This window comes from Conger conger, chromosome 5, assembly GCF_963514075.1.
Source record: "Conger conger chromosome 5, fConCon1.1, whole genome shotgun sequence".
Lineage (NCBI taxonomy): Eukaryota > Metazoa > Chordata > Actinopteri > Anguilliformes > Congridae > Conger > Conger conger.
This window is the reverse complement of record NC_083764.1, coordinates 10,063,529-10,086,679: the sequence shown is the minus strand read 5'-3', so window position 1 is coordinate 10,086,679 and position 23,151 is coordinate 10,063,529. Positions and strand designations below refer to the sequence as shown.

The 23,151-nt window shown below is 45.8% G+C and overlaps 1 protein-coding gene across 1 annotated transcript; it reads right to left on the bottom strand.

The window, feature by feature from the left end:
* Positions 1 to 3: 3 nt before the first annotated feature.
* On the bottom strand, positions 4 to 21,818 carry LOC133129058 (uncharacterized). Its single transcript, XM_061242880.1, has 6 exons — positions 21,663 to 21,818; positions 21,442 to 21,503; positions 4,597 to 4,621; positions 2,346 to 2,783; positions 1,990 to 2,115; positions 4 to 1,846 (listed from the first exon to the last, which is right to left on the bottom strand). The coding sequence occupies exons 1-6, from the start codon at positions 21,671 to 21,673 to the stop codon at positions 1,630 to 1,632; spliced, it is 879 nt and encodes a 292-aa protein (XP_061098864.1). The 5' UTR covers positions 21,674 to 21,818; the 3' UTR covers positions 4 to 1,629.
* Positions 21,819 to 23,151: the final 1,333 nt, after the last annotated feature.

Here is a 23,151-nt window from a genome sequence, read left to right as displayed (position 1 = left end):
ATATCTGTCAGCTCTTGACGGAGAAAGCCACCCAGCTCCTGGTCCAGGCGCTCATCATCTGTCATCTGGATTACTGCAACTCCCTCTGGCCGGTCTCCCAGCTTGTGTCATCAAGCCCCTCCAGCTGGTCCAGAATGTTGCAGCCCGCCTGACCACCAGTCAGCCCAGGTCGGCTCGTGTGTAGGGTCCTCGCGAGGGCCGCCAAATAATGTCGGTCTTTTATATATTAAATAGTGACGGTGACTATTAGAAATGTCTACGTCTCAGTCCTCACGTGGGGTGCATAAAATGGACAGACTCCAAAGTGTCAAGTAAGGAGCAAGGCAGGAGGATCTGGAGCTAGGGACAATCCATTAAATATCTAATTGCGGATTAACCATCCAATAACATTTCAGCCGACAGAACATTCTGTAAGTAAAGGTGGATACTCAACACAAACATTTTTCAAAAGGACAATACTAAGATGGCCGCTGTAAACAAGAACATCACCACCAGTGATTCAAATGCTGGTGTCAAGGCACCATGTTTACTTTTATTTTATTTTTTTCTAATTTGACTGCAGGTACAAATTAGCTCTTACAGCTAACCCTGGCACATTTACATTGGTTGTGATATTGATTTTGATTAATGTGCATTGTCCCTGATTATAAATAAATAAATAAATAAATTGTGTGGGATACGCCCCTACACTTTATGTGATTGTTACATATGATGTTTCGTGTTAATAATCCTCATGTTTGGTGCCAATTAATGTTATGTCGCAGTATAACTGCAAAAAGTTATTTATTAATAATGAATAAAGACCAATATTAATAATTAAACCTATAGATAACCTGAAGGTTGGAAGATTTTCAAAAGACTGGTTTGACTCATGTCATGTGTTCATGTGACACCAAAACAGACACTGGGTTTAATAAAATTAAATACATTTATTGAAAAGGTTGATGGGAGGTTATGGGAAGTCAAGGAGTCGGGGTTGGGACCGTGGATTCTTGTCCTGGGCAGATGCACACTGGGATGTTCCCGTGGGCTGCGCAATGTCATCCGTTCCATTCGGTTCTGAAAGTTCGGTTTGGTTCGGTTCGTCCGCTGGCCCCTTTTCCGTGAGGAAAAAGTTTGTTCGCTGGATTTGTTCATTGTAATGGTGAGCTGATGTAGCAAAGCCTCTGTGTGACAGTGTGTCACATGGTCGGAAACAAAATGATGTGTACTTCACACGTTCCGCGCAGCCGGAACGACGTCACATCCGCATGTGCGCTCCTGGGCAGGGGTCTGCACCATAGAGTGTATTTCTATTTATTGATCAGTATTGGATGTTCCCCCATATTGATCCATAACCGACATTTCCCGCGATTGATCTTGAAGGAGATTAATCTTGAAGGAGGCTTGATGTAAAACTGAGTCCTGTCACATATCCATATCTAACGTTTCATTATATTACATTACATTATTGGCATTTGGCAGACGCTCTTATCCAGAGCGACATACAACAAAGTTTCCCCACTATTGACGTTTCTCCATATAATGTGAACGATTAATATGAAGAAATGTCTGAAAACTATCGATACCAGAAAATAAATAAATAAATAAAAATTAATTCAAGAAACAATTCTGAAATATCCTTACCGCTCAGTCTTGCTTCTCATTCTTTGCTGGCACTTTGACATAGGCTGCCAGGTGAACCACGTAACCCTGGGTCTGTATATCTTCCAAGTTGACGTTCTTGAACAGTGAAGGCTTCATGTCATCGTAGAGCCACCATCTGCCATCCAGGCTAGTGCACAACACCATGTGGTTGGACTGTTCAGTTATTATGCCCAGGAGAAGAAACTGCAGCCTGAAGTCCCTAAGATATTTGGGAGGAATGGTATGTTTGAATACACATAAAGTCAAATACTGTTCTCAGTCACACCGTGTAGCACATATTTATTCCGTCACCAGCATTAATTGTTAAATTTCCCCCCTTTAGTTGCTAGCTTTCAAGGTTACCTTTCATAGTCATCAGTGATCATGAGAGACGGGAATTCATCCATTCGGCCGTCAACGTCCACAAGAATGAGTTCTGGATTTCCTCTGGATCCCAGCACTCTCACGTCACCAAAATCCTCAAACTTGCTGTAAAACATCCAGATCTTCAGAAGGCATTGTGCTACCCTTCATTACAAATGAGCCCTACATATTATTGTGAGAGGTTATATTTCTATACCCTGCCACCTTGTGCAACCCTGATCCTGGATAATGGGTTAGTTGCAACAAACAATACTTTTAAAAAATCCATTGGAATACTGTTATAATCGTTTCGCTGACATATGCTTTTAAAAGAAACACCTGAATGGAAATTTTACCTCACTGTGTTTTTGTAAACATAATCTTCAGGATTGGGACTCCTCCTCTCGTCGTCGTAGTGAAACATAGCACTGGTCAGATCCAAAAGGTTTGGAAGGTGGTCTTTAACGTAGCCTCTGATTTCAATGTAGTCTCTCTCTGTGAAGTGTTTTTTGTGGCCCTGCCGAAGATCTAAGTTAATGAGCCATAGGGCTTTTGCCTCTGCATACTTCCCACTATCCAGGAGGGTCATGACTGCATCGATAGTGTTGTCTAACATAAAAAGCTCCCTAATGTTGGGGTGCACACTAGCAGCAATGTGTAAACCTGCGAGCAGCGAGTCAGGAACACAGGTGTTACCAAATGAGTGTGTGAGGTACTGGCCACCAGACCCTATGTAAGTAAAGGGAATTTGAGTGTCACAAAACTCCTGGATTGGACTGCGCAAGCCCAGAGTCCTGGAAAGGAAACAGGTAGCATGCATTAAATCATTTACTGTGCATCTGGAAAGTATTCACAGCGCTTCACTTTTCCCACATTATGTTATGTTACAGCCTTATTCCAAAATGGAATAAATTAATTTTTTTCCTCAAAATTCTACACACAACACCCCATAATGACAACATGAAAGAAGTTTTTTTTGAAATTTTTGCAAATATATTAAAAATAAAAAACGAAAAAATCACATGTACATAAGTATTCACAGCCTTTGCTCAATACTTTGTTGATGCACCTTTGGCAGCAATTACATTCTCAAGTCTTTTTGAATATGATGCCACAAGCTTGGCACACCTATCTTTGGGCAGTTTCGCCCATTCCTCTTTGCAGCACCTCTCAAGCTCCATCAGGTTGGATGGGGAGCGTAGGTGCACAGCCATTTTCAGATCTCTCCAGAGATTTTCAATCGGATTCAAGTCTGGGCTCTGGCTGGGCCACTCAAGGACATTCACAGAGTTGTCCTGAAGCCACTCCTTTGATATCTTGGCTGTGTGCTTAGGGTCGTTGTCCTGCTGAAAGATGAACCATCGCTCCAGTCTGAGGTCAAGAGCGTTTTCATCCAGGATGTCTCTGTACATCGCTGCATTCATCTTTCCCTCAATCCTGACTAGTCTCCCAGTTCCTGCCGCTGAAAAACATCCCCACAGCATGATGCTGCCACCACCATGCTTCACTGTAGGGATGGTATTGGCCAGGTGATGAGCGGTGCCTGGTTTCCTCCAAACATGATGCCTGGCATTCACGCCAAAGAGTTCAATCTTTGTCTCATCTGACCAGAGAATTATGTTTCTCATGGTCTGAGAGTCCTTCAGGTGCCTTTTGGCAAACTCCAGGCGGGCTGCCATGTGCCTTTTACTAAGGAGTGGCTCCCGTCTGGCCACTCTACCATAGAGGCCTGATTGGTGGATTGCTGCAGAGATGGTTGTCCTTCTGGAAGGTTCTCCTCTCTCCACAGAGGAATGCTGGAGCTCTGACACAGTGACCATCTGGTTCTTGGTCACCTCCCTGGGTAAGGCCCTTCTCCCCCGATTGCTCAGTTTAGACGGGCGACCAGCTCTAGGAAGCGTCCTGGTGGTTCCGAACTTCTTCCATTTACAGATGATGGAGGCCACTGTGCTCATTGGGACCTTCAAAGCAGCAGAATTTTTTCTGAACCCTTCCCCAGATTTGTGCCTCGAGACAATCCTGTCTCGGAGGTCTACAGACAATTCCTTTGACTTCATGCTTGGTTTGTGCTCCGACATGCACTGTCAACTGTGCAACCTAATATAGACAGGTGTGTGCCTTTCCAAATCATGTCCAATCAACTGAATTTACCACAGGTGGACTCCAATTAAGCTGTAGAAACATCTCAAGGTTTATCAGTGGAAACAGGATTCACCTGAGCTCAATTTTGAGCTTCATGGCAAAGGCTGTGAATACTTATATACATTTATATACATTTATACGTTTTTTATTTTTAATAAAATAGCAAAAATCTCAAAAAAACTTTTTTCACGTTGTCATTATGGGGTATTGTGTGTAGGAAAAAAAATGAATTTAATCAATTTTGGAATAAGGCTCATAACAAAATGTGGAAAAAGTGAAGCGCTGTGAATACTTTCCGGATGCACTATATGTAATGCTAATACAAGACCACTTCAAAAGTAATGCTAAAAGTAAATCTGTATTTTTTACTGTATTTTTCTTTAATTTTGCCTAAGTTGCATTTTAATTTCTACACCACATTGCCTTAGTTTACTTTTCTTGACTTTGTACACGAAAAATAAGTACCTTTGATGTTCTCCGGACTCCTGAGCTGTAACAAAAAACAAGTATTGAAAATAATGTCACCAATCAAAAAATAACTCGTGGGAAACACACAGGCCTCAGAATAACAAAATAAAAGAATCGGGCACAAAATAGATCTGTTTATTTTCTTGAATTAATCCCAATTAAACATAATTTGTAACTGTTCATGAGCATACAGTTAAATAATAATATTTATTGCTGTATTTATAAAAAATATTTGCTGCGAGAGACTCTTGCATTTGGTCCCTGATTTACCCTTGATATAAGATCATTTAATTTTACAGTGCTCTCCATAATGTTTGGACCAATTCATGTTGTTTTTGCCTCTTTCCCCTGCAACTGTAGATTTCTAATCAAACAATTCACATGTGGTTAAAGTGCAGGTTTTCAGCGTTTAATAAAGGAAATGTTTTATACATTTTAGTTTTACCATGTTACATACATAGCTCCCAACGCCATTTCAAGGTGCCGTAACAATAATAGTAATAATGTTTGCCACATATTATGTAAATGAGTCATGTTTAGTACTTGCAATGAGTCCTTGAAGTCTGGGACGCATAGAGATTATGTGCTGAGTATCTTCTCTGGGGATGCTCTGCTAGGCCTGTACTACAGCCATCTTAAAGGAGCACTGTCTTATTTCAGTTGAGATTATTTGAATTAAATGCTTAAATTCTGTGTGTATGCATTTTTTAAATCACCGTCAGTGTAGCTGTTTCCTAAATATGGGGCAAAACTTCTAAGGAGCAAACGCGTCCAGTGACACTGAACACGCTTGGCTTGAATCTCCAGCCTGTGTTTTGCAAAAGGTAACTCTTTAACGCTCAGTATTTAAACATTTAATCGAAATAATCTCAACTAACACAAGCGTGACAGTGCTCCTGTAAGCTCCTGCTTGTTTTGGGGGCTAGTTGCCTTAGGTTTTCTTTTCATTATAATCTTTTCATTATATTTTCATGTCATGCATTTTATAGTTTTTGGCTTTGACTGCTTCATTGCTTTAACAGTTTGTTTGGGATCATTGTCATGCTATAGGATAAATCTACTGAGTTGAATCATTTGCTCGAACTTGAGCAGAGGTTTCTGCACACTTCAACATTAATTCTGCTGCTGCTATGAACAGTTGCATCATAAGTGAAGACAAATGAGCCAGTACTTGTGGCAGTCATACTATGCCCAAACCATAACACCCCCACCATCACCTTTCACAAATGAGGTGGTGTGCTTGGATCCTGGACAGTTCCTTTTGGCCTCCACACTTTGCTCTTGCCATTGCTCTAATACAGGTGAATCTTCGTCTCTTATGTGCACAGAAACTCTGCAGGCCTTTAGGTACTTCTTGGTAAACTATAACCTGACCATCCTTTTTGTGGCTAACTAGTGGTTTGCATCTTGCAGTGTAGCATCTGTAGTTATATTTGTCTTCTTTGGGCAACAGTCACTGATACCTCCACACCTGCCTCTAATCTGACAAGTTTTTGGGGTTTTTCTTTCAAAAATAAAATTATTTTGTCTTCCTTGATTCGTAGCCAAATCAACAGCAAGACTGCTGGCTTTCTAAAGGATTACTAGCTAGCTAGCAGGCAATTAAACGCATTAACCTAATAAATAAAAGCTGGTTAACCTCAGCAAATCTGGCTGTACAGCTACCCTGCTGCCAGATAACTATCACAAATGGATAATAAGTGCATTAAACTGTCAAAATAAAGCTGCTGATTGTCTCTTACCTCTAGTGAGCATAGCAGCTAGTTCACAACAAAAGTATTTCTGTGCTACTTTAGTAGTTTGAAACATAAAAAAATATACAGTGCCACAAAAAACTTTTTTTCCCCTCTATTATGGCATATTTCTGACACTGAATAGTGTCAGATCCATAGACAAAAAGTAATATCAGACAAAAGGTTGACTCTGAACTCTTTGAAGCCAAATGTCGCAATTTTCGTTAAAAAGTCTTCCCTTCGATTTTTATTGAACAACTCCCTCATTCTTCATCATTTTTTCTTTGTGATGCAGTGGAGCTTTGCAACTTGTCATGTAGCAAGACAATGGGCCTCATTTATCAATATTTTCAGAAATCTGTGTGCAAATCTATGTGCGATTGGAAAGGAACCAGATTCATAAAAGACACAGCTTCTTTTCATATCCACATGTGTACGTTGATAAATACCAAGGAATTGTAAATCAAAGGCACGTGCACATTATTTTTGATTAGCATAAATTGACGCCCCCTAAAACACCATATATGGAATTTTGTCTTTTTAAAGAGATAGTCAAAATTTTTTTAAAGCTTCTCTGAAGCGAAGAAGATGGCGGCACGGATGGTGCAGTGGGTAGCACTGCCGCCTCACAGCAAGGAGGTCCTGGGTTCGAATCCCCGTCGGCCGGGGCCTCTCTGTGCGGAGTTTGCATGTTCTCCCCGTGTCTGCGTGGGTTTCCTCCGGGTACTCCGGTTTCCTCCCACAGTCCAAAGACATGCACGTTAGGCTGATTGGAGAGTCTAAATTGCCCGTAGGTATGAGTGTGTGAGTGAATGGTGTGTGTGCCCTGCGATAGACTGGCGACCTGTCCAGGGTGTATTCCTGCCTTTCGCCCAATGTATGCTGGGATAGGCTCCAGCCCCCCTGCGACCCTGATCAGGATAAGCGGTTTAGGATAATGGATGGATGGATGGATGGATGGATGAAGCGAAGATTGAAGTTCTGTTAATGGAAGTACAACAAGCCAAAAACATACACTGATCATCCATAACAGCCACTACTCCACTCCTTTGACCTGTCCATGCATCAATCTCCACCAACCCCCAAGGCTGGAAACCTTCTAGACCTGATCTTTGTGAGGAACTGCTCCTCTTCTAACCCCACTCTACATATGTCTGATCACCACCATTTCCTTCTCAGCCCCCCTTGCTCCCCTGCCTCCCTCCCCTCCTATCATCCCTCTGCAAACTTCGTCAGGAGATTCAAGAGCTGTGTGCTGAGATGAGGAGACTCGCCATCGCGGTTCAGCCACACCCACTGGAACAACCTGCCAACCCGCCTGCAACTCCACCTACCAACCCCATGGGAACCTGGCAATTCCAGGAGCCACAACAACCCCCCCTGCTCCAGTGTGACTTTGTGTTCCAGCAGCAACCACAGACCTACAATAGCGACGACCGCCGGATCGGCTATGTGATGGGGCTACTCAAGGGGAGAGCTTTGGACTGGGATACAGTTGTGTGGTCTGCAACCAAGAGCCATCCCAGTGCCCTTCGCCAAGGCAGGAAAACTGCGGCGGACCATTCAATTGACTTCCGCACTCTCGCAGCAGCCACCAACTGGAATGATGCGGCTCTGGCAAACCTGTTCCTGGCCAGCCTGAGTGAGGCACTCCAGGACGAGTTGGAACGACTCAAACCAATCACCCAGTTCGAGTTCGATCCGTGCCGCCATTCCTTTGGACAACCGTGCCAGACAACACCGGACCAAGAGACAGGTCCCACCTGACCAGCCGTACCCCAGGCGAGGGTCAAGAGAGGCAAACTGAGTCGAACCCATGGACCTTTCCCGTGTGGGCATGAAAATATCACCTGAGGAACGGACACGTTGGAGAGCGGCCAGTTCCTGCTTCTATTGTGGGAAGCTGGCACACACCCATGTTCGGTGCACCCTCCGGTCCAAGAAATCTGGCTCATCTGTTGAGTAGAGTGCTCAACAGATATGAAGGGTCTGCCAGGAACGACCATTGCCCCCTCGCTTACTGCCATGTTGATGCTTCCCGACAGAGCGATCCAGGTTAACGCGTTAGTGGATTCCGGAGCTGACACAAACCTCATTGATGAAGTGATGGTCATGGAACTGGACTTTCCCACCCTCCCACTACCCCACCCTGAGAATGCTCGGTCGTTGGACGGAAAGACGTTTTGCCACTTCACCAAACCCATCCAGCTGATAATTTCTGGAAACCATCATGAGATGATTCAGTTCCGCGTCATCCGGTCCCCTAATGACCAGCTCATTTCGGGATAACCCTGGCTCCAGAGACACAACCCCACCATTGACTGGAGTTCAAGCCAGATTCAAGCCTGGGGCCTCATTTATAAACGTTGTGTAGGCACAAAAGAATGCGTACGCCACTTTCTAAGCAAACTTTGGCATTTATAAAAAACGAACTTGACGGGAAAATGTGCGGTCCTCCACGGAAACTCTGACCCATGCGTATGCACATTAACTGGAGAAATGAGAAACTGTGCCTTTAATGCTCGTGACGTAAGACCAGGAAAATGGGAAGTGAAACAGGATGTAAAAAGGTATAAAGATTTGTGGCTGGGTATGGCTGCTGTAAGGACGTGCTTCGTCCCTGTTATACTTATTAAAGTGTTGTGTTGTTGAATCTCGCTATACGGGTTCTCTCCCTTCCTAAGTGCAACACAACATTTGGCGACGAGAGAAGTCGAAAATGATATACAACAGATACCACTGTGTAAAATAAATCGAAATTGATTGTTGTTGATTGTACTCTTAAAGGGTTCTGATTTTCTGCATGTTTACACTTGGACTCGGAACTATACTGTCCTCTCAGGTCCTCTTTGCACTTGTTCTTGTGTTTAATTTGCACTTTGTTGTACGTCGCTCTGGATAAGAGCGTCTGCTAAATGCCATGCAATGTAATGTAATGTAATGTAATGAAATATTACCTCTCACGTATCATATACGAAGAGTTCATTTGCAAAAAACGGATAAAAGCCTCTCTTACAACGAATAAACAAACAGCTGTTTGATTGATGCTCCCTGGAGTGCCCAAAAAATATGATTTAGGATGATAAATATAAACGGAGATGTTGTTGTAAAATAATCCCTCAAATATGTAGACGAATTGTTAAACAATACTTCATGTTATTAAATGTATTCTCATAAATAATATGGTGAACAGTCGGACAAATTGCGCTGCACTGATGCCGTTTACAATGCGTCAGTCGGGCAGATACGAGCATAGTTTCATATATTGTTATCATATTCATATATTATGTTTTATAATGTGTTTATTGTCATAAATTTATGTTCGTTTTATCTCTTAATTTTGTAACTGTGTTTTCAATGGTGCTAGACAAATAACGTGTATTATTATTATTATTATCATCGTCATCATCACATTCGTTGTGCAGAACTGTTCGTCATTTACAATCAATCAGGATAATTCCCACACCTGTAGCTTTTCAGAGGCAATCAAATGGCTGAAATCCCTTTTCTTGGCCTTCTTTTCAGAGTTTGCCATTGTCGTCTTCGTGAAATGCATATTCATTAGGGGTGTTCCACTGCCTATGTATAGGCAACTGTAGGCGGGACATGAAGCTGGTAAAGTTGCGCCACATTTAGAGTTGATTGTGATTTATAAAGGAAAACTGGCGTGGGACGTGCGTATGCACTGTTTTATAAATCAGAATATTTTTTTGCGTACGCACGTCCTAGGTTTCATGCTTACGCAACCTTTAGACGTGAATCCTAAGCACAGTTTTATAAATGAGGCCCCTGGAGTTGTGAGTGTCACCAATCCGCACCTGCACCAGCTGAGGGTGCACCCAACCCACCACAAGTCCCCAAGCCCTCCCTGGAGAAGGTGCCCACCCCTTACCACGACCTAGGCACAGTCTTCTCCAAGACACAGGCACAGATGCTTCCCCCTCATCGACCTTACGACTGCGCCATCGAGCAGCCCCCCGGATCCACACTCCCCTCAAGCCATCTCTACAACATCTCCAGACCTGAAAGGGAGGCCATGGAGTAATACATCCAGGACTGCCTAGCCAATGGACTGATTCGCCCATCCTCCTCACCCGTGAGCACCGGATTCTTCTTTGTGCAGGAGAAGGATGGCTCATTGAGTCCCTGCATCAACTTCATGGAGCTTAACAACATTACTGTCAAGAACAAATACCCTCTGCCATTGATGGACTCCACCTTTCATCCTCTAGTCTACACAATGCCACTATCTTCACCAAGTTAGACCCACGCAATGCCTACCACCTGGTTCGTATTCGAGAGGGTGACGAGTGGAAGACCGCCTTCAATACCTCTCTCGGATACCTTGAGTGCCTAGTCATGCCATTCGGCCTCACTAATGCACCCGCTGTGTTCCAGGCGTTAGTTAACGATGTTCTTCGGGACTTACTGGGCCGACACGTATTTGTTTACCTCAATGACATCCTGATCTACTCCACCAATGCCAAGGAACATGAGAATCACGTCAGGCAGGTTCTCCAGAGACTGTTGGAGAACAAACTGTTTGTCATGGCAGAGAAATGTGTTTTCCATACTGACACTGTCGAGTTCCTGGGTTTCATTTTGGAAAAGGGACAGATGAGAGTGGATCCCAAGAAGGTTCAGGCGGTCACTTACTGGCCCACGCCTGTCTCTCGAAAACACCTCCAACGCTTCTTGGGATTCACCAACTTTTACAGAAGATTTATCCGATCCTACAGTCAGGTTGTCTCCCCCTTCACCAAGCTTACATCCACTGCCATGCCATTCCGTTGGGGTCCCAAAGCGGAGGGCGCATTTATTAAGATCAAGAGACTATTCTCCTCCGCTCCTATCCTGGTGCACTCCGACCCCACCCGCCAGTTTGTTGTGGAGACGGATGCGTCTGACACTGGGGTGGGAGCCGTGCTGTCACAAGTCTCTGCCTCCGACAACTGGTTACACCCGTGCACTTTCCTCTCCAAAAAGCTTTCACCAGCAGAGAGAAACTATGACGTGGGGAACCGAGAACTCCTCGCTGTCAAACTGGCACTAGAGGAGTGGAGGCATTGGCTGGAGGGATCCGAGAAACCTTTTGTCGTCTGGACAGACCACAAGAACTTGGCGTACCTCCAAACAGCAAAAAGACTCAACTGACACCAAGCTAGATAGGCACTATTCTTTGGAAGATTCAAATTCGCACTCACCTACCGCCCAGGAAGATTGAAGACAATTTAACACCTGTCCCGAGCGTCACGTTACTAACTCGGAAGATTGAGGCGGTGATCCATAGGGCTCTACGGGATGAGTCCGATCCCAGGTCCAATCCCGGAACACACCTCTACATCCCCTCAGCTGCTCAGACACAGGTGCTTCAATGGGCTCATTCGTCTCCCCTGTCCTGCCATCCGGGCTTTACCCGCACATTGGCGGTGCTTAAGCGGAAGTTCTGGTGGAGCACCATGATCCCCGACACCAGGCACTTCATCAAGGCATGCACCACCTGCATTAGAAGCAAGGCCTCCCACCAAGCCCTTGCTGGTCTGCTCCAACCTCTGCCCGTGCCCAGCCACCCTGGAGCCACATTGGGGTGGACCGTGTTACTGGACTTCCCCCTTCCAAAGGTAACATCACCATCCTCACCATGGTGGATTGATTTAGTAAGGCAGCCCATTGCATCCCCCTACCTGGATTACCCACCTCCCAAGAGACCGCGGACGTACTAATAAAGGAAGTGTTCCGCATCCTAGGAATTCCCTCAGACGTTGTATCCGACCTTGGCCCCCAATTCATTTCTCAAGTGTGGAAGGCTTTCTGCCTGGCCCTCGGTGCCACGGCTAGCCTCTCATGTGGCTACCACCCCCAGTCCAATTGTCAAACCTAGAGGGTCAACCACAATTTAGGAGCCGCCTTACGTTTTGTCAGCCAAGAATCCGGCTTCATGGAGCAAGATGCTCACCTGGGTTGAGTACGCCCTGTCCTGCGCCGCCACCAGAAAGTCCTTTCAAGATCTCCCTGGGCTACCAACCTCCATTGTTTCCCGACCAAGAAGCCGAGATCGCTGTTCTCTCCCTCGCCACCTATATGAAACCCTGTGCCAAGATTTGGAGGGACGCCAAGGCTGTGCTTTTACGCATAGCAGACCGTAATCTGCGCTTTGCTGATCGCCACCACACTCCAGTCCCAGCCTACAAACCAGGTGACTCCGTGTGGTTGTCCACTGAGGACATTCCCCTCCAAGCCACCTCCCACAAACTGCAACCATGTTTCATTGGTCCCTTTAAGATCCTTAGCATTATCAACCCGTCCTCTGTTAAACTGTCACTCCCTGAAACTGTTGAACATTCGTAAGAGGGGCCATGGTATTCAATACCTGGTTGACTGGGAGGGTTATGGCCCTGAGGAGCATTCTTGGGTAGCCCCTCCACACCTGATTTCCATTCTCATGCTGCTCTCGAGCTAATTGTCTGCACCTGTCTACACCAGCATATAAGCGCAGTTTCATGTCATGTCTTTGCAAAATTGTTGCCTCCGTTCGTCAGTGAACTTTTTAGCGTTTTGGTCAAGCTATTGTCTACCCGTTAAGATCTAAGCCTGTTTATTGACCATCGTTATTGACTTCTGTTTTGTTGACCATTGCCTGCCTGTACCACAAACTTTGCCTGCTTGTCTTTGTGCTTCTATCCCGCGGAGCGGACTTCAGTCTTGACTCTTGCGCCGTCATCGACCCCCGAGCCTGCCTACCGTCCATCTGTACTTCTGCCCCGCTGATAGCTTTCCTGGTTACTGGACTTTTTTTTTGCATGGTGTACTGATTATGAGACTGCCTTCTCCCTCGGTACAGTACTTTGGTTTTGGCTGGATTTCATGTGCATGAACTTTGCTTGTTTTTTAACTACGCTCACTGGACATTCCCTGAATAAAGCCCTGACGGGACTCTATTACTTTTGTCTGAGCATTTTGGGTCCAACCCCCCACGCACCTGTCTCATAATGTTTCAGTCCACTGTAACCTCCGCTCTCTATCACCCTCTTTGCTTGCCCCCAGAGTCACCGCTTCTCTCCCTCCAATTGAATCCTCTCCAAACTACCCACTGACTCTGCATCTTCCCCCCTGCTTTCCTCTCTCTCCTCAGCACTTGTCTCTGTCCTCTTGTCTCCAGGCCCGCTTGATCCTCCCCTCCCAGTGCATGGGTTTCCAACCTTCTACATTCCTCCAGGGTGTATCTCAGCTCCTGCTCTCCCACCATCCTACTACCTCCCTTGTTAACTCCTCCCTGTCCTCTGTCTGCTTTCCCTCATCCTTCAAGAGGGCCTACATCACCCCACTCCTAAAGAGACCCACTCCTGCCAACAGAACTACTGTCTGGTATCTCTCCTTCCTTTTCAATCCAAATCCATTGAGCGAGCTGCCTCCAACCAACTCTCTTCCTTCCTCTCACAGAATCACCTGCTGGACCCCCACCAGTCCGGCTTCAGACTTGTGCCACTCGACAGAGACCACACTCCTCTCCGTCATTGAGTCCCAACAGGCTGCACGAGCGGTCTCCCTCTCCTCTGTCCTGATCCTCCTTAACCTCCCTGCAGCCTTCGACATGGCCAACCACTCCATCCTTCTATCCTCCTGGCATCTACAGGGATCTGTGGCACAGCCGGATTAAATCCTATCCTCCTAGGTGACCTGGGCTGGAAGAGTGTCAACCCCATGCCCCCTTGTTATAGGAGTCCCCCAGGGCTGCATCCTCCATTCACACCAGATCCCTCAGCCCTGTTATCTCTGCTCATGGCATGTCATATCATTGTTATGCCGATGACACCCAACTCTTTCTCTCCTTCCCCCCATCCGACACACTGGTCTATACCCGTATCTCCGCCTGCCTGAGTGACATCCAGAGCTGGATGGGCAACCACCATCTAAAGCTCAACCCAGGTAAAACGGAGGTAATCTTCATCCCTGCTCTAATCTCTCCCTTCTCCAATTTTTCCATCTCACTAGGGGATACCACAGTGACCTCACCCCCCAGTGCAAGAAACCTCAGAGTGGTGATGGACAACAGGCTGTCCTTCTCCAAGAATATCGCTACTGTGACCTGGGCATGCAGGTTCTTCCTGAACAACATCCAGAGAATCCAACCCTTCCTCACCATCTACTCCACTCAGCTCCTTGTACAAGCAATGGTCCTGTCCCACTTGGACTATGGCAATTCTCTGCTGGCTGGCCTTCCGACATCCACCATAAGACCCTGTTAGATTTTGGTGTTATCAAGATATAATGAGTTAAAATGTTTTACACGCAAGTTCTGCTCCTATTCCCACACCTTCAAATGCATGTGCCCACAATCACCCTTTTTTCCCCACTCTATTTAAATTTCCTTTCCTGGCTTTTATTTGAGGTCTAGGTGCCGACAACCATTTGTCTTTAGCCTAACCAGGAAACCTGTCAATAGACATTATCATATCTACATTTACATTTACATTTACATTTTAGTCATTTGGCAGACGCATTTAATCCAAAGTGACTTACAAGTGCATAGGTTCTACCATCAGTCAGAGCATCACATCCAGAAACTAGCAAAATACACAGGAAATGCTGTTCTAAACATAGTTGTCCTCAGAAGTGCATTTTTTTTTTTTTTTTGGGGGGGTTAGACAAGGATAGGGATATCAGAAAGGAGGGGCAGGGGAAATCAGGAGGGAGGACTAAGGTAGAGTTTGAAAAGGTGGGTTTTGAGTCTGCGTCGAAATAGGGGGAGGGATTCTGCTGTTCTGACAGTGGTAGGCAAGTCATTCCACCACTGAAGAACCAGAACGGAAAACAGGCGTGAACGTGCAGCTCGACCGCCAGGTGCACGTAGAGAGGGAACCGTAAGGCGACCAGAGCTGGCAGACCGGAGTGGTCTAGCTGGGGAGTAGGGAGTGATCAGGGATTGTATGTAAGGTGGGGCAGTCCCCTTAGCAGCCTTAGCAGAAATGCCAACACTAGGGCCTTGAAACGGATGCCTGCAGCAATAGGAAGCCAGTGGAGGCCAATGAGAAGCGGGGTGACATGAGCCGACCTGGGCTGACTGGTGATCAGGCGGGCTGCAGCATTCTGGACCAGCTGGAGGGGCTTGATGGCACATGCTGGGAGACCGGCTAGGAGGGAGTTGCAGTAATCCAGGCGGGAAATGACGAGCGCCTGGACTAGGAGCTGGGTGGCTTTCTCAGTCAGAAGATGACGGATACGGCGTATATTATACAGAAAGAACCTGCAGGTTCTGGCAGTGGAGGATACTTGCGGAGCCAGGGTGAGGCAGTTATCAAGAGTCACCCCAAGATTCTTTGCCGTACGGGAGGAGGAAACTACAAAGTCCTCAACAGTCAATGAGAGGTCGATTGACGGAGGGGACTTAGCAGGGATGTAGAGAAGCTCAGTTTTGGCAAGGTTGAGCTTCAGGTGATGGGAAGTCATCCACGCAGAGATATCAGCCAAGCAGGCAGAGATCCGTGTGGTGATTTGGGTGTCGGGGGGGAAGGAAATGAAGAGTTGGGTGTCATCAGCGTAGGAATGATAAGAAAAGCCGTGGGAAGAGATAACAGAACCAAGAGACATGGTGTATAGCGAGAAGAGGAGAGGCCCAAGAACCGAGCCCTGTGGGACTCCAGTTCATAGGGGTTGAGGGTCGGAGACTGAGCCCCTCCAAGTCACCTGGTAGGAGCGACCAGAGAGGTAGGAGGAAAACCAAGCGAGTGCAGAACCTGTGACTCCCATCCCAGACAGCGATGAGAGCAGAATCTCATGGTTGACTGTATCGAAGGCGGCCGACAGGTCGAGGAAGATGAGGACAGAGGAGAGGGATTTTGCTTTAGCAGAGTGGAGTGCCTCAGTGACCGCGAGCAGGGCGGTTTCAGTGGAGTGGCCACTCTTGAAGCCAGACTGGTTGGGGTCATGAAGATTGTTCTGGAGAAGATAAGTGGACAGTTGGGAGCAGACCGCCCGTTCCAGAGTTTTAGCGAGAAAGGGAAGAAGAGAGACAGGCCGGTAGTTGTTCAGGGCAGAGGTAGTGCTAAAGGAGATCTAAAGGAGATCTAAAGGAGTGCTTTGTGACAAAGAATGAAGCACTTCCTTTCAGATAGTTTATATTCAGTATCTGAACAATGGAAACTGTGTCATTCCCAATAAGGATTGTGTAAGATTGGTGAAAGCTCAGGAGAACGTACACATTACCTGGAACCACGAATAAAGAGCTAAACTTGTCTTACACCATCGAATTTCGAGTAACGACTCTTTCCTGAAAGTACCAGCAGCGACACAGTTATAATTAAGAAGAAGAAACAAGAAGTTCTTCAACCCCTACAACTGATTCAGACCCCTACAACTGATGCAGAATGCCGCAGCCCATCTGGTATTCAATGTTCCCAGACATTCACATGTCACCCCCCTGCTCAACAACCTCCATTAGAAAAGGACAGGGCGGGAGCCGCGGTGGCGCAACAGGCTAAGACGCAGCAGACTTGCGGTTGCAGTTTGCTGCAGTTGCACACCGGGGACCGGGGTTTGATTCTCGGTCCTGCCCAAAGCCAGGTTTGGCCGGCTCACGTGGGGCAGCAATAATTGGCTCGCTGCTCCAGAGGGAGGGACTTGGCAGGGTTATTAGATCGCCGCACAATAAGCACCTCGGAATCACGGCAATGGGCACGAGACGAGACGGCTTGAAGAAGGCGTGTCGCTCTCATTCGGGCCGCCGAGGGACGGGGTACGGGCGGTACATCTAATACGACTACCTCCAATTGAATCAGACGAGGTACAATTGGGAGAAAAAGGGAAAAAATCTGGAAAAAATTTATTTAAAAAAAAAGAAGAAAAGGACAGGGGATTCTACAGGCATGCATCTAGCCATAGCCATTTGAATGCTGCAAATCATGGACAGAACTGAACAGGAGAGTGGAAACTGGTGACACTATACCATGTTTCTTGGGAAAAACACAGGTTGAGAAAAAACAAGCATAGGGAAAGTGGTGCAGTTTCTGGCTGTGAACAAACTTCCTTTTCGTGGAAGCACTGAAAATCAGTCCGAAATAAACAATGACAGTGATATCTGCTGGGCTGTTCCTGAAATTGTTTTGTTGTGATTGATTTGCACTTTGCTGTACTTCGCTCTGGATAAGAGCGTCTGCTAAATGCCACCTAATGTAATGTAATGTTTGAGTACACTCTGGCTAAGGATTCCAAACAAAAAACATCCCTCAGAATGCAAAATACACATAAAAAGGCATTCAAATGAGATAATTAACACTCTAGCCAGTGTGGTGTTGCATGAGGTGAAAATAAAATATGATAATGCAGATACAATAGGGTTCTGCATCAAATGTAATGGAACCAGAGACAGGTGCAATGTTGAGAATCTTTCACAGATTCAGTTTGTATGTAATTCGGTTCCTGAGGAGCATTTGATTGGTTTACTGGACTTGAGTGGGTTGGATGCAGAATATATCAACACCTGTCCAGTGAAGGTTGCAGTGCTGATAATATAATCTGTCATGAGTGGGATCAGGGATGGGGTTCAAGCATTGTTGAAGCTACAGAAGCTTGCCAGGCTCATTCCTTATGTACATTGCTACAACCATCAGCTGCACCGAGCAGTGGTGCATGCCATTCAGGAAGAGCCATGCGGCAAAACATTCTTTGAACTCTCCGGCTCACTAAATTCCTTTGTTCACAATCATTATGTAGCCCAGAACTATAATGCACCCTCTCTTAAAAGGTTACACCAGATACGGTGGACCCGTCATTATCATTCATTAATTCATTCATTCATTATCTGAACCCACTTATCCTGAACAGGACCGATGGTCGAACCTCGGATTCAGGAGGAGCAATGTGGCTTCCGTCCTGGTCGTGGAACAGTGGACCAGCTCTTTACCTTGGCGGGGTTGCTGGCGGGGTCATGGGAGTTTGTCCATCCAGTCCACATGTGCTTTGTGGACTTGGAGAAGGCTTTCGACCCTGGCGTACTGGGGCCATTGTTACGAGCCATCCGGTCCCTGTATAACCAAAGTGAGAGCTGTGTCCGCATCCTCGGCACAAAGTCAAGCACGTTTCCAGTAGGTGTTGGACTCTGCCAAGGTTGCCCCTTGTCACCGGTCCTGTTTGTGATATTCATGGACAGGATCTCAAGGCACAGCCGAGGAGAGGAGAATGTCTGGTTTGGTGACCTCAGAATTGCGTCTCTTTTTTTTGCGGATGACGTGGTTCTGCTGGCTTCATCGGACCGTGACCTTCAGCATGCCCTGGAGCGGTTTGCAGCCGAGTGTGAAGCGGCTGGGATGAGAGTCAGCACCTCCAAGTCCGAGGCCATGGTTCTCTGCCGGAAAATGATGGATTGGTCCCTTCGGGTTGGGAACGAGTCATTGCCCCAAGTGAAGGAGTTCAAGTATCTCGGGGTCTTGTTCATGAGTGAGGGTAGAAGGGAGCGTGAGATCGACAGGCAGATCGGTGCAGTGTCAGCAGTAATGCGGGCGTTGCACCGGACCGTCGTGGTGAAGAGGGAACTGAGCCGGTCGATTTACCCCAACCCTCACCTATGGTCACGAGCTTTGGGTAGTGACCGAAAGAACAAGAACAAGTATACAAGCGGCCGAAATGAGCTTCCTGCGTAGGGTGGCCGGGCTCAGCCTTAGAGATAGGGTGAGGAGCTCGGACATCCAGAGGGAGCTCAGAGTAGAGCCGCTCCTCCTTCGAGTCGAAAGGAGCCAATTGAGGTGGTTCGGGCATCTGATCAGGATGCCTCCTGGGCACCTCCCTTTGGAGGTTTTCCGGGCTCGTCCAACTGGGCGGAGACCCCGAGGTAGACCCAGAACCCACTGGATATATCTCTCCTGCCCTGGGAACGCCTCAGGATCCCCCAGGAGGAGCTGGAATGCGTTGCTGGGGAGAGGGACGCCTGGAATACCCAGCTTAGCCTACAGCCACCACGACCCGACTCCGGATAAGCGGGTGAAAACGGATGGATGGATGGAGGGTCGCAGGGGGGCTGGAGCCTATCCCAGCATACATTGGGCGAAAGGCAGGAATATACCCTGGAAAGGTCGCCAGTCCATTGCAGGGCACACACACTCAGACCTATGGGCAAATTAGACTCTCCAATCAGCCTAATCTGCATATCTTTGGACTGTGGGAGGAAACTGGAGTACCCGGAGGAAACCCACGCAAACTTGGGGAGAACATGCAAACTGCATACAGAGAGGACCCGGCCGACGGGGATTCGAACCCATGACCTCCTTGCTGTGAGGCGGCAGTGCTACCCACTGTACCATCCATGCCACCCAACCAGTCATTATGATCTAACAAAATGTCTGGTAGACAATGAGGATGCCATCTTGAACATTTTGTCAGCGATTTCTGAAGATAGTGTGGCAGCAGTGGCTTTATGCACAGAGGCATCAGAGCTCCAAGTGCAACTCAGGAAGTATAATTTTTTTGAAATTGGTAAATTCCTCATCAAAATTTTTGGTGTCTTGAAGCCAGCAAATTCTATTCTGCAGGTTAAGGCTGTGGATCTTTGCAGTGCTGGGGAGGTTATCAGTGCCTCACTGCAAGCTTTAAAAGATATCCGAGAAGATGATTCATGGGATAATTTCGAGATATTAGACAGCCCCACTGATACAAAAAAGAATGAGAACAATGAGCAAACAGCTCATAGACAGTTTTGAGTCCGATTCCTCCAACACTTCCAGCCAGTCTTTGAGAAGAGCCCTCCTAAACATGGACGGAGCTATTGCGGAGATTGAGGACAGGTTTTCAAGGAGAAATATTGACCTGATGAGGGCAGTAAGCTGCCTTGTTCCCCAGTCTACTCTTTCTAGAGTTGGCCCTATTAAAACCGCTGCAGCTACTTGCCGGTACTGATGGAACAACCAATAGTTTGAAAAATTGAAATTGATGTGGCAAAATCCATGTTGCTCAAGAAGTTCTCCACTGACGCGGACCTGTCAACAATGTGTTGACATATACAGGGTGATAAGGAAGCCTTTCCAGAGCTACATGCAGTATATGCAACTGCACTGGTGATTGGAGTATCCTCAGCATCATGTGAGAGTTCTTTCTCCACTTATGTCACATAAAAACTACCGGCTTAAACCCGTTTTTTCACCATTAAAAATGCTTAAAAACTGTATAAACTTGTCTATAAACACTTAACAGTGCATTTTTTTTACATTTAAATATCTTGGTAAGTACTCCTGATAATAATTACTTCTATCACGGCTATATAATTTTTCATATTTAAAAGAAAATAAAGACCCGCCATATTTACAAAATGTATGGGATCGATTCCGACACCTTCATGCCAACGGAGGGAAGAAGGGTGTAACTGATTTAGGATTAGATGCCATGCATTTTTAACTGTGGCGAGAGGTCTTTATTTCTCGTTAAATATGAAAAATTCTACAGGTCCTGGAGCATCTGTTAACATAGACGTCTTCGTGAACACCAGCATATTAAAATATTAAAATAACAAATCAGTGCACGCACCCCACGACGCCCCCCATTTAAAAATTAAACTTTTGAATGCAATTCACTTATGATTATCTGCTTATGTAAGTACGCATATAATATTATTAAATATTAAGTGTTTATAGACAAGTGTATACAGTTTAAAGCATTTTTAATCATGAAAAACTGGTTTAAGCAGTTAACGAAGCTGTTGTAAACTCTTTCTCAACTAACATGCACTATGCAACAGGTAAAAAGGTAAAAATGGTTTCACATTTGGCACTTCCAAACTAGTGCTAGTGCAAGGCAGCTGTTTCAGCTCCGCTTTATAGCTGAGACCACTCGTGAAGTTTGTTCGGCACCTGCCAAAAAACTGACATCCGAAAACTTGATAAATCCCACATTATTTATGGAAATGCATTTCCGATAGATTTATGATGAATTTCGTTCGGCTCATGTTTGATGAATGACGCCCACTGAGTTTCGGTTTTATCTGAAACCATTCGTCGCCAAATATAGAAGAAATCAGGAAGTGGGCAAATACTTTTTCACGGCACTGTAACTGACTTTAAAGTGGAGCAAATGTTCATCATTAGATGTCTTGAGTCGTTTGGTAAATGGCTCTAAAAATTTCACTCACCTATTTGAATTAGTTCCTCGTAGATCCATTTGTGATAACTGAAGTCATCATTCGCCTGCGACCTGTGAATTAATAAATCATTCTCTGACTACATCTCCATAGTTTCTTTTTCAGTTTATACAATGTGCGGAAACAAGCGGTTAAAGCTAGATTTTCCTCAAAATAAATGAGCAATGTATCAGAAACGTTAAAACAGCTTTGATAATAAAAAGATTCTTTACCTTTGATCCATTTATCCGTTATTTCTAGACGTTTCGACGTTTCGACAACACACTTCCTGAATGAAGCCCGTTTAAAGCGTCTTCAATGTCTGGATAATAATATGATAGGGATTATCCACATAAAAAATATTATAAAATATTATCCACATAAAAAAATTATCAGCCCGCGAAGTGTGAATGCATACGTATTTCCAAGATGCTTATAACAACCAAAATCCTCCCAAAGTACAACGTCACTTACCCATCCTCTAAACTGGAATACAAGTAACGTCACAATAACACAAAGAAAGTCAGGTGGAACAGAGGCGCAGGTTATCATAATCATCTTGGAAATTGATATGCATTCACACTTTTCACCAGACTCTTTTATGAGGATAATGTTTCATGATACTTTTTTGAAAGGCAAGTTGGCTGGCCAATCAAGCACAGTAATACCATGGTCAGCAAAGCAGTTACTAGTAGTTTTGGCACTGTAGGCAGGTGCCAAGTCCTGCTGGTAAAGGAAATCAGCATCTCCATAAAGCTTGTCAGCAGGCGGAAGCATGAAGTGCTCTAAAATCTCCTGGTAGATGGCTGCGTTGACTCACCACTTGATAAAACACAGTGGACCAACACGAGCAGATGACATGGCATCATCACTGACTGTGGAAACTTCACACTGGACTTCAAGCAACTTGGATTCTGTACCTCTCCACTCTTCCTCCAGACTCTGGAACCTTGATTTCCAAATGAAATGCAAAATGTACTTTCATCTGAATAGAGGACAGAGGACCTTTGGACCACTGAGCAACGGTCCAGTTATTTTTCTCCTTAGTCTAGGTAAGACGCTTCTGACATTGTCTCTGGTTCAGGAGTGGCTTGACACTAGGAATGCCACCTCTGTCCTGTAAAAATCCTGGACACATACGAAGCTGGCAAACTGAGCAAGCTGGACTGTCAATCACTCTCGAGGGTGCGTGAGCCTGAAGGAATGTGGTGCGCAACTACCTTGCACTTGGTGGCAATGCCTCTTTCATTCCAAAAAGTGTAATTCCTGAAGGTTAATAACGTCTCTGTACCATTTGTTACATTACATTTAGGAACAAACACTGGATACGCTGTCTACATTTCATTAAGCAATACTAATGTATGCAACACATACCAGGATTCCGGGACATTTCGTTGCATTATTCTTTCCAGGACAGACAACAAAAATCCGGCACTGACTCCAGCTTCAGTCTACTCCTTGTGAAGGTCCCCCAAGTTCTTGAATCGGCTTTCCTTGACAATCCTCTCAAGGCTGCGGCCATCCCTGTTGCTTGTACACCTTTTCCTACCACACTTTTCCCTTCCATGAATATGCTTTGATACAGCACTCTGCAAGCAGCCAGCCGTTTCAGCAATGACCTTGTGGAGGGTGTCAATGAGTGTCTTCTGGACAACTGAACTGAAAGGTCAGCAGTCTTCCCCATGATTGCCCGACCAAGTATTGAGTCCATAAATTAACATA

What these genes read in the sequence shown, in the direction of transcription:
- LOC133129058 (XM_061242880.1), bottom strand. An exon ending in CGAGGAACTAATTCAAATAG is followed by an intron (nt 4,622 to 21,441) that starts GTGAGTGAAATT and finishes TTTTTGTTACAG; the next exon opens with CTCAGGAGTCCGGAGAACAT. An exon ending in GTTTACAAAAACACAGTGAG is followed by an intron (nt 2,116 to 2,345) that starts GTAAAATTTCCA and finishes GATGTTTTACAG; the next exon opens with CAAGTTTGAGGATTTTGGTG.